This window comes from Cynocephalus volans, chromosome 11 (assembly GCF_027409185.1).
Source record: "Cynocephalus volans isolate mCynVol1 chromosome 11, mCynVol1.pri, whole genome shotgun sequence".
Lineage (NCBI taxonomy): Eukaryota > Metazoa > Chordata > Mammalia > Dermoptera > Cynocephalidae > Cynocephalus > Cynocephalus volans.
The window spans coordinates 48,159,695-48,175,471 of record NC_084470.1 but is presented as its reverse complement, the minus strand read 5'-3'; the positions used below and the strand labels follow the sequence as shown (position 1 = coordinate 48,175,471).

Below are 15,777 nucleotides of genomic sequence, written 5' to 3'. Positions count from 1 at the left end.
TTTGTTCTTGTCATTTCTGCAGACAAGCAGGAGGAAAGAAAAAGTTCTGGGTCCTAAAAAAATGTTCTGTGTGTGTGTGTGTGTGTGTGTGTGTGTGTAAGCATCTGTGATAATCTATGTTATAAGGAGCGTCTTGCTTTTTCCATTATGTCTGGATGACTCCAGATCTTCAGAGAACACTAGACATCTCACATTTGTAGGGTTAATTGCCTGCCAATGCTTGAAGTTTGCAAAACTTTTGGGTCTCATTGCGTAGGAAAAACACTTTTCCTCTTTTCTAACTTTGGCTCAGATTACAAAGCCTTTGTTGCAGTTATCTGTTTCTGTCTAACAAATTACTCCAAAATTTAGTGACATAACTGCCCCCCATATTTACCTTCCTCATAAATCTGTAACTTGGGTAGGGCTCTGCAAGGACGACTCATCTCTGCTCTCTAAAATTTGAGACCTCGGCTGCTGAAATGTATGGTCTGTCCACTGGGTCTCTCTTGCATGGCCTCAAGGTAGACAAAATTCTTATATGGTGTCTCAGGCTTCCAACAGTGAGTGTTCCAAGAGATCAAGCCAGAAGCTGCAAGGACATTTTTAACCTGGCCTCTAGTGCTATGTAGTATCACTTCTGCTGTATTCTATTGTCACATAAGACCGGCCCTGATTCAGTGTGGGAGGGGGCTACACAAAGGTAAAAATATCTGGAGGTAGGAATCACTGGGGGGCTAACTTGGAGTCTGGCTACCATATCGTCCTTCTATTCAGCTTAAAAAAGCAAACTAATTTTTTAATGCAAATAAAATGTGCATATGATGTGATACCATTGTACCAAAAAACTTCAATAGATATTGCACAAGAAAAAAGAGATCAGGACACATGTTTTCTATGCTCTTTCCAGCCACTGTGCTGTCTTTATTAAATAGAATATTGAATTAGAGGGAAAGAGTGTTTATACTCTGCATTCAGTTTTACAGAAATGCAGTCATATTATCCACGCTGGCTCTCAAAGAATCCATCTTGGAATCCACCTGGTTTCACACGTTATATCAGAGAGGGAGAAAATTCTGGATGCTGGCTTTAAAATGAGAGTAAGGCATCCAAACTACTGTGGAACCAGCAGCTATCCTGTCCCCGCTCCCAACTTCACACTGAGCAGTAACAAAAGAAATAAATGGAGACTAATGATGCTTTGGTTTGGGAAATAATGCTTACATGCACAGAATGCATCCACATAAGTCTTTTGAAAACCAATTGTAATGATTTTATTGCTTTGCAACAAAATAAATCAAACTGACATTGATCCCAAGGTCATAGGGAATTGAAGTTTAACCATATTAATGACTAATAGGATGCAAGTTTGAGTGCGAAGAAGAGACTTGAGGAGGAAGGCATCACAGTATACAGCATTCTTGTAAACATTAGCACAAGTGCAGAGTAAGAGAGATTCCCCTAGATGATCTTAACTAGGCCCAAGTTCTCCTACTTTCAGAGAATGAAGCAGAAGGATTATTTTTCATTTTACATCTGCTAGGGTATCATATACTGCTCTAAAGGAGAATGGATTCCAATTTGGCTATAATTCTTCTAAGATGCTGCTATTGGATCCTCTCCATGTTCCTGGTTCCCTGCAAGGTGGGCTCAATCTCCAAAATGGAGTCCTGAAGGATGGCATGAAGGGAGAACACCACCCCCAGTACAGAGGATGCCAGACGAAAATGGAGTTTGTCACCAAGACTTTTTGCCACATTCTCTTCCTGAGCTCCATTGCCTTCAGGAAGGGCATCATAAATGAGAGGGCTGTTTAATCTTCAATAAATAAGGACTCTTTACCCCACTGTGCTCCTGCTGGCCCTCCCCCTGTATCTATGCCTCGTATCCTGCTCTGTCACCTCCATTGGTAACTAGAGCAGAAGGAAAGACCGTCTGTCAACAACCTTTGTGCAGATCAGGTCTTTGCAGCTGGTGCCAAGTAAACTTAGCCTTTGCATCTAATGCATACCACCAGGACTTACTCAGAGGACTGAAGAGAAAGAAAGAACAAGTCAGCTACTCTGAATTGCATAATCGCAAAGTGAAGAGGGACTGGGGGAGCACTGGAATGGTGGGGGCTAGAAAGTAGGCCTTCCTGATGCTCTGCAGAGAGACTGCTTGTGATCTGAAATATGATGATGTTAACTGGCCGGTCCTGGGGACCAGGGTCTGGAATCAGCATAACACTTGGATACATGAATTTGAACCTCACATTGGGGCCACACGGCAACCTGGAGCACACTCCAGTGGGTTAACTTATACCACATGGACAGGGAAGGAGTTAGGTCCTGGGGGGCAGCTGTGGTTTGCAGCCCTGCTGCTGCAGCCAGGTATGGCACTTGGCTCTGCCAGCCGACTCTGAGCCTTGTCCCCACTTTGGGCAGCCTGAATATGCTGTGCGATGGGCCCTCTGCTTTGCAGCTGCTATTCCGCAGTCTCAGATCCTCGAGTGCTGTCTCACTGTTTCCTGGGGGCTGGGTCAGTATGGCAGCTCCTCTGGGTTGACACAGTGTGAGATGAGGCAGAAGGCATTGCAGCAGAGCTTGCCTGCTGCAGAAGGAGGAGGGGCCAGCAATCAGATGTTCTCTAGGACATCGAGGGGGACAAGGCCTCTCTTCTTTCCACTGAGGACTCTAATAAAGCCATCTTGTTCTTCTTCAGAACTCACGCAGATCTGAATGCCAAGGAAGAAAAAAACAAAAGGCTTTGGTGTCGACAAGAAAGAAGCTAGAACCTGCAGCTTCAATCACTGCTGACTGAGGTCACAGGAGCACCTAATTGGAAAAGGGAGAGCAGTTTCAGGGTGGGAGGTTGTGGCACTGTGAAGAAGAGGTCTGATAAAAAAAAGTTAGGCAGAAATCTGGGTTTGGAACTAGGCCCAGGCACTGAATGTTTGTGAGATTTAGTTTTATGAATGAGGATCAATAAAATGGGGATTAATAATACTGTGTCCCCTGGAAGAGTCACTGTGAGGACAGAATGAGATAATGTTTATCAAAGACCCTAGTATGTGGCATGCAGTGAGTACATTACTTTAAAGAAACATTACTTTAATATGTTACTTTAAAGAAACAAAATAAAAGCTATCTTTCAGCAGGCTCCTCTCATGTGTTTGGAACTTTATATGTGCCTCTCATAACATCAGGAAGTTAAAGGGAACTATTTCATTCCTGGCCCCAAGCAAATAGATGGTAGCATATCCCATATTCCAAAGTAAGGCCACCTGTGCTAGACTTCAAGAGATGGTAAAAATCCATTAGGGTACCCCCAGCACTCATCACTTATAGGCCACTGAAGGGTATACAAGGGTGGATGTGGCCAGATGAAAATTAGAAGAGGTTTGTGAACAGAACTGTCAGTATGTTGTGAGTTTCTCCTGCCTGACCTGCTTCCATGGGAGGCGGGCTATGTCTTAGGTTGGATTCCCTGGAAACAGAGCCTGAGACAGGGATCCTGTGCAAGTGACTTATTGAGTGGGTGCTCCTAGGAGGCAGGAAGTGAGAGACACAGGATGGGGAAGGGGAAGAAGTTAAGCAGGGACATGGTCTCAGCTGGAAACCAGCCCAGCCTGATCCCACAGGAACTCTGGAGTATGAATTGCACTACAGAGTTGTCTCACTTTGAGGCAAGGGGTCTAGCCTTTTGGACCCCATGTCAGTCAGTCATTGGCCACTGTCTGACCTGGGGTGTGAGAGGCTTAACTTCTTGGGTGAGGCAGCTCCTGTGCTCCCAAGGGAACCTTGCTGAGAAGGGCAGCTGTGAGCCATCAGCAGCTGACACAGCAAGTGGGAGATGGGTCACCCACCTAGTGATAGGGATGTTGGCAGGGCTCCCACAGAAACCTCCACAGTGGGCTCCTCTGTCACATAGATAAGGGGCTTTCACAGGACACTTAAAGAGATTGATTTGTGACCCCTGGGGATAGGGGCCTGCGATGGACTAGTATCTGACTCATGTTTCAGAAATCTACTGAAGAAACTTGACTATGTGAGAAACTCAACTAGAAAGAGGCTCAGACAGTGAAGAGGAGCTAATTTGTAAGATCAGAGTTTGGTTGACTATTTCACAAGACCAGCTGTGGGTCATCTGTGAAAGAGAAATAGCTCAGGGGTCGTGTTGGATCCTACCAGAGTCTGATGCATAAGGTGACCCCAAAAGGAAGGTGGGCCATCTGATTTTTGAAAGCTGAGACTTGCCATTGCCCATGCCAGAAACACTGCAGAGGAGATGCCCCAGTGATGGGCAGGGAGCATATGTTTTTGAAGAACGCACAGAAATGCCTTGAGAGAAGGATTTACCTATAAAACCTCCCAAAGTGTGTGTCTTCTTTCTTATTCTAATGTGCCAAAATTCAACAATCTAAGGAGCAACAATCTACTACAAGTCCAACCAGCCAGCATCAGTGAAATGCTAAACACCTGCCCCCTTGCATAGGTTTGCTCTAGATGCTTATTTAAAACATGTTCAGAGGTGAGCCCGCTGGAAGCAGCTGGCAGCAGCACCAGTCAGTGGAATGATGTGGCTCCATGCAGCCCCCTCACCCTGCTGCCTTGGACCAAGGCAGAGGGGGAGCTCCAGGCCCCATTCCCATTCCCTGAACCACTCCCATGCTCACCCTGCGTGGTGAGCCCCCTGGTGGTGGCCAGCAGCAACACCAGCCAGCGGAACTGTGTGGCTGGACACAGCCACTCACCCTGCCTCAGACCCAGGGGGCAGCACCAGCCTACAGATTTCACCCGAGTTTGGCCCAGCAGAACTCCACAGCGATAGGGGCTCATTCTACAACCACAGAGTCTAGAATGGGAACCAAGATGGTTTAACATAACCACTACCACACCTACTGTCAAGCAAAGACAATTCGCCCCCCACAGTAGCAACCAGGGCCACTCCACAGCCAACCTCAGTGTAATAGAAGAAGCAAACCCCCTACCAAATGACCAAGCATCAGTGAAAAAATACTAGAAGTACAAACAATCAGGAAGGAATGACACCACCAAAAGGAAACAGTAATGCCCCAAAATCAGACTCCATGGAACAGGGAATCCTTGAAATGTCTGAAAAAGACTTTCAAGTAATGTCTTAAGAAAACTTGAAGAAGTAAAGGAAGACTCAATTAGAGAACACAATGAAACAAGAAAAAACATCCAAAATATGAAGGAGGAAATCTACAAAGAGATTAATACTATAAAAAAGAGTGTAGCAGAACTTCTAGAAATGACTCACTCAATGAAATAAAAAACACAACTGAGAGCTTGAGCAGCAGGGTAGAGCAAGCAGAAGAAAGAATTTCAGAACTTGAAGATTGTCTTTTTGAAATAACTCAGGCAGACAAAAAACAGGAAAAAAGAATTAAAAATAATGAGGAAAACCTAAGAGAGATGGCAGGCAACCTCAAGTGCTCTAGTGTCTGAATTGTGGGTATTCCTGAAGGGTAGGAGAAAGGAAAAGGTATTGAAAACCTACTCAAGGAAATAGTAACAGAAAACTTCTCAGGTGTAGGACGAGATACAGACCTTCAGATCTAGGAAGCTCAAATGTCCCCAAACAGATTCAACTAAAAAAGATCTTCCCCAAGACATATTATAGTTAAATATGCAAACCTCAAAGACAAAGAGAGAATTCTACAAGCAGCAGGAGAAAAGCATCAGGTCACTTATAGGGGAACCCCCATCAAACTAACAGCAGACTTCTCAACCAAAACCCTGCAGGCCAGAAGAAAGTGGAATGATACATTCAAAATACTAAAAGAAAATAACTGCCAGCCAAGAATTCTTTACCCAGCAAGGCTCTCCTTCAGAAATGAGGGAAAAATAGTGTATTTCCCAGACAAACAAAAGTTGTGGGAGTTCACCACCACATGACCAGTGCGGTAAGAAATTCTCAAGGGAGTCATTTATCTGGAATCTGAATAATGGTGACCACTATCACAAATACACTAGAAAGAGCAAAACTCACTGTTAAAACAAAACTGCCAGCAAGAAGGAGAAAGAAGCTAAGGCATTCCACCTTAAATTCCCAACTCACATTGAAGAAGAGAAATAAAAGCGGAAATAATGATCAAAAGATATTTAAACCACCTAAACTAGTAGCAATTAAATGACAGGAATTAAACAACACTTCTCAATAACTACTCTGAATGTGAATGGACTAAACTTCCCATTCAAAAGACACAGACTGACTGGATTGAAAAGCTAGACCCAAGTATATGCTGTCTTCAGGAGACCCACCTCAACTGTAAAGGCACTCATAGACTAAAAGTGAGGGATGGGAAAAGGTATACCATGCAAATGGAAACCAAAAACGAGCAGGAGTAGCTATTTTTATATCGGACAAAATAGACTTTAAACAACCCCCCCCCGTAAACAAAAAACATTTAAAAAGACAAAGAAGGCCATTATATAACTATAAAGGGAACTATCCAGCTAGAAGACATAACAATAATAAACATATATGCACCCAATACTGGAGCACCCAGATATATCAAGCAAACATTCTTAGATATAAGGAAGTAGACAGGACCTAATACATTAATAGTGGGTGATCGGAACACCCCTTTCTCAGTATGGGACACAACTTCCAGGCAACAAATCAACAAAGAGACACAGGATTTAATCTATACCCCAGACAAACTGGACTTGGCAGATATATACAGAACATTTCACCCAACAGCTAAAGAATACACTTTCTTCTCATCAGCTCATAGTACATTCTCCAGGATAGACCACATATTAGGTCACAAATCTAGTCTCAGCAAACTTTAAAAAATTGAAATCATTCCAACAATCTCTTCTGACCACAATGGACTAAAACTGGAGATAAACAATAAGCAAAATGCTAGAAGCTATACAAATACATGGAAAATAAATAATAGGCCTCTGAAGAAATTAAACAGGAAATCAAAAAATTTCTAGAAACCAATGAAAATAAAGATACATCATACCAAAACTAGTGGGATACTGCAAAAGCAGTACTAAGAGGCAAGTTCATTGCAGTAAATGCTTATATCAAGAAAATGGAAAGACTTCAAGTAAATGACCTAACACTACACCTCAAAGAACCTGAAAAACAACAACAATCCAAACCTAAAGGCAGTAGATGGAGAGAAATAATTAAGATCAACCAGAACTAAATGAAATAGAGACCCCCAAAATAACAGAAAAGATCAACAAAACTAAAAGTTGGTTTTTCAAGAAGATAAACAAAATAGACACACCATTAGCTAGATTAACAAAGAAAAGGAGAGAGAAGACCCGTATAACAAAAATCAGAAATGAAAAGGGAGAAATTACAACTGATACCACAGAAATACAGAAAGAATCATTAGAGACTATTACAAACAACTGTATGACAACAAATTTGAAAATCTGGAAGATATGGATAAATTTGTAGACATATATAAATTACCAAGACCGAACCAAGAAGAGATAGAAAACCTGAACAGACCAATAACAAGCAAGGAGATTGAAGTGGTATTTAGCAGTCTTCCTTTGGAGGATACTAGCATTTATAAAGCAAATGTATTTCACAGGGCCTAGTTTCCAAAGCTCTGCAGTTTCAGGTTTAACCTAAGTTTTAAAAATTACTTTAGAAATGTTAACCTTGCAAAAGACAGGAAACTTTCCCCCGGCTAAACTCTCTGTTGTGGATATAGAATTGTAAAACAGCAAACTTGCTGGCTCAAGGACAAAAGCCCTTGGAGCAGGTTAACCTAATGATTGATATGTTAAGAAAGTTACTGGAGTGTTACATAAATATGCTAAAGACATTGCTGTAGGAAAAGACGGTATTTACAAAGAACAAGTTTTTGTTGGTGGATCAACTTAACCTTTTGCAAATTGTGTTATGGAAAGTCACTTTGTTATTTTACTGATGTTACCAGCCTCTATTGTTAAACTATACTTAGCCGTAACTTCGCCTATGTTCCTTTTCTGTAATTTTCTGGCCTGAGACAGAAATACTGAGACAGAACCCCAGTCTGGTGTTAATTTCCCAAAGGAGGAATGCCTCTGTCTTGAGGGTTCCAGGAAATTAACCCCTTTGGAGTGTCTCACTGCTCTGAAGAAATGGGCTTCGAGTAATCCTTTTTGCATCTCCATTACCCAGTGTGAGGCAAAGCAACATCTTCCAACAACAACAAAAAAAAGACTGGCGCTGGATGGCTTTACAGCTGAATTCTATCAAACTTTTAAAGGGGAGTTAATACCAATTCTCATGAAACTATTCCAAACACTTAAAACGGATGCTACTCCCTCAAATTCATTCTATGAGGCCAACATAACTCTGATACCAAAACAAGATAAAGACACAACAAATAAAGAAAATTATAGGCCACTATCCTTGATGAACTGAGATGATAAAATCCTCAAGAAAATATTAGCAATTAGAATACAGCAATGTATTAAAAAAATTATACACTATGATCAAGTGGGATTCATCCCAGGGATGCAAGGATGGTTCAACATATGAAAGTCAATAAATATGATACATCACATCAACAAGCTCAAGGACAAAGACCATATGATTATCTCAATAGATGTTGAAAAAGCATCTGACAAAATTCAACATTCCTTCATGATAAAGACTCTCAACAAATTAGATATAGAAGGAAAATATCTTAACACAATAAAACCCACTTATGACAAGCCCACTGCCAGTATTATTCTGAATGGGAAAAATTGAAGGCCTTCTCCTTAAGGACAGGAACAAGACGAGGATGTCCACTCTCAACACTTCTGTTCAACATAGTACTGGAGGTACTAGCTAGGGCAATCAGGCAAGAGAAAGAAATAAAGGGAATCCAGATTGGAAAAGATGAAGTCAAACTTTCCCTATTTGCGGATGACATGATACTATATATAGAAAAACCTAAAAACTCTATCAGTAAACTCCTAGAGCTGGTTAATAACTTCAGTAATGTTGCAGGATACAAAATAAATGCCCCCAAATTAGTAGCATTTATATATTCAAATAATGAATTAACAGAAAGAGAAATAAAGAAAGTAAGCCCATTTACAACTGTCACCAAAACAATACAATACCTAGGGATCAACTTTACAAACCACATCTGAAAGAAATTAAAGAAGACACAAAAAGATGGAAAGATATTCCATGCTCTTGGATTGGAAGTATTAACATTGTGAAAATGTCTATACTACCCAAAGCAATCTCCAGATTCAATGCAATCCCCATCAAAATATCAGTGACATCCTTCACAGAAATGGAAAAAACAATCTTACCTTTCATATGGAAAAACAAAAGACCCCGAATAGCCAAAGCAATCCTGAGAAAAAGAAAAGGAAAAAAAAAAAAAAAAAAAAAAGCTGGAGGCATAACTCTGCCTGACTTCAAATTATACTTCAAAGCTGTTGTAACCAAAACAGCATGGTACTGGTATAAAAATAGACATTCAGGCCAGTGGAGGAGAATAGTGAACCCAGAAATCACTCCTCAGGCTTATAGTCATCTGATATTAGACAAAGGCAATACAAATCTACATTGGGGAAAAGATTGTCTCTTCAACAAGTGGTGCTGGGAAAACTGGATATCTATATGCAGAAGAATGAAACTAGATATGCACCTCTTACCATACACTAAAATCAACTCAAAGTGGATTAAAGACCTAATTATAAGACCCAAAACTGTAAAATTACTGAGGGAAAATATAGGTGAAACACTTCAGCAGTTAGGTCAGGGCACAGGCTTTATGAACATGAGCCCAAAAGCACAAGCAGCAAAAGAAAAAATAAACAAATGGGACTACATCAAACTAAAAAGTTTCTGCACAGCAAAAGAAACAATCAACAGAGTGAAAAGACAACATACAGAGTGGGAGAAAATTTTTGCTAACTATGCATCCAACAAGGGTCTAATATACAGAATATACATAGAACTCAAGCAATTACACAGTAAAAAAATAAATGACCCAATTAAAAAATGGGCCAAGGAGCTGAGTAGACAGTTTTCAAAAGAAGACATACAAATGGGCAACAGATACATGAAAAAATGCTCACCATCACTAGTCATCAGGGAAATGCAAATTAAAACCACATTGAGATACCACCTCACTCCATTTAGACTGGCTATGATCAAAAAGACGGTGAATAACAAATCCTGGCAAGGGTGTGGAGAGAAGGGAACACTACTGCACTGTTGGTGGGACTGTAAATTAGTACAACCACTTTGGAAAACAATTTGGAGGTTTCTCAAACAACTACAGATAGATCTTCCACATGATCCAGCAATCCCTCTTCTGGGTATATATCCAGAGGAATGGAAGTCATCATGTTGAAGAGATACCTATACTCCCATATTCATCGCAGCTCTGTTTACAATAGCCAAGATATGGAACCAACCTAAATATCCATCAATAGATGATTGGATAAGGAAACTGTGGTATATATATGGAATACTACTTTGCCATAAAAAAGAATGAAATACTCCCATTTGCAACAACATGGATGAACCTGGAGAAACTTATGTTGAGTGAAACAAGCAAAGCATAGAGGGATAAATACCACATGTGCTCACTCATATGTGGGAGCTAAGAGAGAAAGGAAAGAAGGAAAGAAAGACCACAGTAGTGCCATGATTCAACAGAGGGAGGGAACATTCCTAGAGCTACAAATTGGAATTGAGGGGAGAGGGGGAAGGGGAGGGAGGTTGGGGGATAATTGGGAGGGGACAAAGGATACAAAAGTAATTTCTGGTAATGGATATGCACCCAGTATGAATCTGGCCTCCACATCATGGGCCGGAGCGGGGACAATCAGCTTTGTATCTCATGAATATTTGTAATAAATAAATTTAAAAAAAAACATGTTCGATTAAAAAATTTAAATAAAGCAATCAAATTTGAAAACAATTCATGGACATATACACAATACATGTTGTGTTGTGGTGATGCTGAATTGAGAGAATTCAGGGGAAGTAATCAGAACACCGAAATTCCAGCTAGAGCTAAGAGCCTTATTCAATTACCCCATACCTTGGAACAAAGGAAAAACAGACAGCAGTTTGGATCTCCATTGGCATTTTGGGTCATTTTCAGAGTGTTCCATCATTTCTATGAACAGCAAATTTTAGTCTGTAGCAAAAAACCACTGAACATTCAAATGTGTGCCCTTCTAAAACATACACTTTTGCTTTTTCCTTTCCTCATTCAGAGTTTCCATGTGGAAGAGAAACATTACTTGGCAGGTTAATGGAAGAGTTGTTTGGAAGTATCTCAGAGACAGGAAGCCCAGGAACACAACATTCGTGCTTTGTTGAGTGTGTTGACTTATTTTGCATTTCTAGTTGGCACCTCCAGGGTAATTTGGTTGTGGGAGACCTCTATAAGGATGAGAAGTTCTGCACCCACTCCGTACTGCTTGGACAGGCTTGGGAGCAGGCAATGGGCAAATAAAATGAGGAGGTAAGTGAAGTCAAAAAAGTTGATGAGTACAAATGGCTGAACACAGGCTGCAGATAGAGTGAGAACTCTATCCAGAAATGAAGGATCTAGAGTTTAAAGTTCTGGTGGTCAAAATACATAACCTTCCAATCTTTAGAATCTACCATTTTAGGACACAACGGCAGAGCTGAAAACATTTCCATTCATTTAGAGGCAAAATGAAAAGATCTTCCCAGATGATTAATTATGGGTGGAAAAAAGTGGGAGGTGAGGGACAAACAGAAGGACTCTTTTGGATTGGAGGGCCATAAATAGGGTGACTTAGTAGTCTTAGTTTGCTCAGGACTTTCTCAGTTTTACCACTGAAAGTCTCAAGTCCTAGGAAACCCCTCAGTCCCAAACTGAGACAACTGGACAGTTGGTCACCCTTGCAGAAATCTAACCACGTCCAGTTAGAGATACATTGTGTAAGGATCCCCAATTCCTTGTTTTCCACACTTACATACTCATTCAACAAGTTTCTGCTGGGTGCCTACTATGTGCTAGATACCATCCAGAAGCTGGGGAACTAGGGGAACATGACAGACAGGTTCCTACCTTCACAGAGCTTTCTGGGTACAGCTGGGCAGACAGACGTTCACTGAGAAGTTACACATTGGGTGAATGCAAGGGCCGTTCTGTTTTGATCATTGATTTTTCCATGGACAACACTGAGTAAACTGACTGGCAACAGGTAACATTCATATTTTTTGAGTGAATTAATGAATGCAGGAAAGGGTGCTAAGGGGAATATATATGGCAAGTATCTAGCCTAGAGATTAAGAAAGCTCTTGAAGAAGTGACATTTAAATCACGAGAAGGAATTGTTGTGGGAGGGAAGAAAATGAGAGTAATATGAACAGATTCCACTATCAAGAGACTGTGGCACTTTGGAGTAATGCCAGAAATGCTGTCAGGGCCTAGAATACGCAGAAAATGCAAGCCACATTAAGCTCCGCTGAAACTCTTAGCTGACAGTCTGACCTGTCATCCACTAGAACTGGGTCACAAGACAGCCACTAAATAATCACCGACAAGGAGAATGGGGCCAATTCAATCAATTCAGTTAGGATTGCCTGGGTCTTGTAAGGTACAGGTGGACAACAGAACCAAGCTCAGGGCTCTGCAGCATGAGAAAAGGGCAAACACGACTACTGGTATCAATCAGAAGGGAATTAAAGGGTTCTAAGTGGAGGAATGAGATGGTCAGATTTATTCAATACAGTTATTTTTTTTCTCCCCATCCCCTCCTCTCCTCTCCTCTTCTCTTTTGTTCTCTTGCCACCTGTTCTCTCCCCACCCTCCTTTTCTCTCTCTAACTGGAAGACCTCCTGAAGGCTGAAAAATATTCTTCTTGTACTGGTAAATTCTGACCTGGCCACCAGCTTGCTGGCACAATGCACACCTGAGTTGGGTACATCCTGTGTGCAGCTGGACATCTCAATGCCAAGGTGGTGCAGAGCAGAGCCACTCTACATACACACTATGCCATCTGCAGCCAGCCCAGTGCTTACCTAGCTATCGAGTCCAGCTACAGCCAGCCCCTCAGCACCACTCAGAGACTTTGCTTCCCTAATACGGGGCAGAGACAGTTTATGGTCTCCTGGCTTTAAAATACTCCATTTCTTACCCAATCTTATTTTCCAGAGCTAGACTCCTTGCTGGGCTGGAGGTCCCTGCTTGGAGTTAAACTTTAACACTCAGCTTTCAATCTTTGGTTTCTTAATCATTATTATCATCACTTTAAGACCAATCATCCAGGTCTCTGCTCTCGTTTTTGAATTTGCCAGACACTGAGCTGGACTCAGATTGATCCACTCAGCTGGGAAACCTTAGTTCTGGGCTGATCACTCCTTGTCCTAGGATAACTGGAACACTTGAGGCAGACACTGTTGGTAGACATCAATAGCCACTTTTCCCCTTTCCCACACAGCAGGGTCCCGACTTTTGTTCTGTTGCTCATCCCTATCCTATATGACACAGGTGAATCCTAACTGGCCCACGTCTGTTTCTACCCTCCTTGCTAGTGATTCTTAGTGGTTTGCTGGGAGTGAACAGGGCCCTATTCCTTTTTCCTTTCTATTTCTCTAGGGGGTAATTTAATTCCAGGCTCATTTAGGTTGTTGCTGAGTCCAGTTCCTTTTGGCTGTAGGACTGAGATCCCTGTTTCCTTGCTGGCTGTCGGCCAAGGGTCATTCTCAGCTTCTGGAGGCCACCTGCATTCCCTGCTGCGTGGCCCCTTTCCTCCATTTTCAAATCCAGTAATAGTGGGTTGAGTCCTCTTCGTGTTTTACCTCTGACTTACTCTTCTGCCTCATTTCTTCTCTTCCCTCTTCTGCTGCATCACTCTGCATCAGTCAGACACATTTCTTTGTTCTTAAGGGCTCAGGTGACTAGAACTGGCACTCCTAGACATTCTAGGATATCTCCCCATCTCAGGATCCATAACTTCATCACATCCACAAAGTCCCTTTTGCATAAAGTCCAGGTTAATTTCCTTTTGCTTGCTATTAACAAATTACCATAAATTTGGTAGTGGCTTAAAACAATACAAATTTATTATCTTACAATTCTGGAAGTCAGAAGTCCTAAAATCAAGGTGTTAGAGGGCTGCATTCTTTCTGGAGCCTCTAAGAGAGAATCTGTTTCCTTGTCTTTTCCAGTTTCTAAAGGCCACCTGCATTCCTTGGCTCATGGCCCCTTCCTCCATCTCCAAGGCCAGCAACACAGCATCTTCAACTCTGTCTCACTCTCCGACCTCTGCATCCATCATCACATCTCCTTTTCTGACTCTGATCTCCTGTCTCCCTGTCATAAGGACCCCTGTGATTACACTGGGCTCACTGAGATAATCCAAGATCATCTTTCTGTTGCAAGATTCTTAACTTGATCATATTTACAAAGTTCTTTGTGCCATATAAGGTAACATATTCAAAGTCTGGGGATTAGGACATGGGCATCTTTGGGGAGCTGTTATTCTGCCTACCATAAAATAAAAGGATCAAAGCTGTTATTATAAAACATTAAAAAATATTGTAGAAAATATGCACATATGTCCGAGAGTCATTCTTTCAGACACTGGATGCAGTAGTTTGAAGGAAGACTTGGCCTCAATGCTATAAGGAGTGAATCTCTTGAGGTAAAGGGATAATGTAATGAGATGCAAAGAAAATAGGCTGTAGAGGAAAAGACTACAAGGAAATAAATACTGAATTAAAACTCCTGTTAGAAGTAATGAAAGACTGGATGGAGGCTTCAGAAAACCAAAGTGAAATGGGGGCTATCTTGAAATGTTCTCTTAGGAGGACATGGAGAGAGATGATGAAGTGGCAAATGATAAAGAGATTAAATCTACGAAGGAAACGGTAAAATAGAGATTATCCAACCAAAGAATTATCTATGAAGCTCCTGGAAGAAGGAGCATTAGGATCAAAAAGCAAATGATAAACTTTACCACATATGGTAGACCAAGTATAAATATTCTTAAAATATAGAAAACATTTTTAATATTGCAAGAAAATGGACAAAGTACACGAGTAGATTATTCAAAAAAGAAATACAAATGCTCAATACATATGTGATAAAATGTCAACCTCACTAACCATTCAGGAAATGCAGATTAACATAAAATATTACTCATCTATCAAAATGACATATGTTGGAAAATAGTAAGGTTCAGTTCTGGCAAGGATGTGGTGACCTGAATATTCTTAGGAAGAACTGGTGTGGGTGTACATTGGCACAGCCTTTCCAGAGGCAATTTGGCAGTATGTATCAAGTACTGTAAAAATCTTTTATCCTACAAATTCTAAAGTATATCCTAAGGAAATAATCAGAGTTAGGGAGAAAAATTTATGTTTAAAGATGTTCATTGCAGGTATCAATAATAGATTAAAAAATAAAAACTCTGAATATCCAGTAATAGGGGATACTTAAATACATTCCTGAACACCTAGACTAGGTATTGGCAGACTTTTTCTGTAAAGGACCAAACAGTAAGTATTTTAGGCTTTGCAGGCCATATGGTCTCTGTTGCAGTGATTCAACCATTGCAGCATGAAAGCAGCCACAGGCAATACATATATGAATGAGTGTAGATATGTTCTAATAAAACTTTAATTAAAAAAACAGAGATTTGGCCAATGGGCCATAGTTTGCTGCCCCTGATCTATATAATGAAATGTTATGATCTGTTAAAAATTGTGTTTTGATGAGCATTTAAGGACTACATTAAAAAAAAAGTTGGGAAACTAAATAAAATATGATATCAAAATGTGAATTAAAATAAAAATATGGTAGGAAATATGCCAAAGTGTTAACGTTGA

General features: G+C 40.9%; 1 protein-coding gene across 3 annotated transcripts in view; it reads right to left on the bottom strand.

The window, feature by feature from the left end:
* Nucleotides 1-256: 256 nt before the first annotated feature.
* STAC (SH3 and cysteine rich domain) overlaps nucleotides 257-15,777 on the bottom strand; it is a 164,507-nt gene continuing 148,986 nt past the window's right edge. For 2 of the 3 annotated variants that reach the window (XM_063115031.1, XM_063115032.1), the window contains exon 11: nucleotides 257-2,695. In XM_063115031.1, the coding sequence (XP_062971101.1) occupies nucleotides 2,597-2,695 (99 nt within the window). In that variant the 3' untranslated portion in view covers nucleotides 257-2,596. Of the gene's footprint in view, nucleotides 2,696-2,723; nucleotides 2,796-15,777 lie in introns of those variants that run through there. The other variant, XM_063115033.1, reaches the window with a different exon arrangement.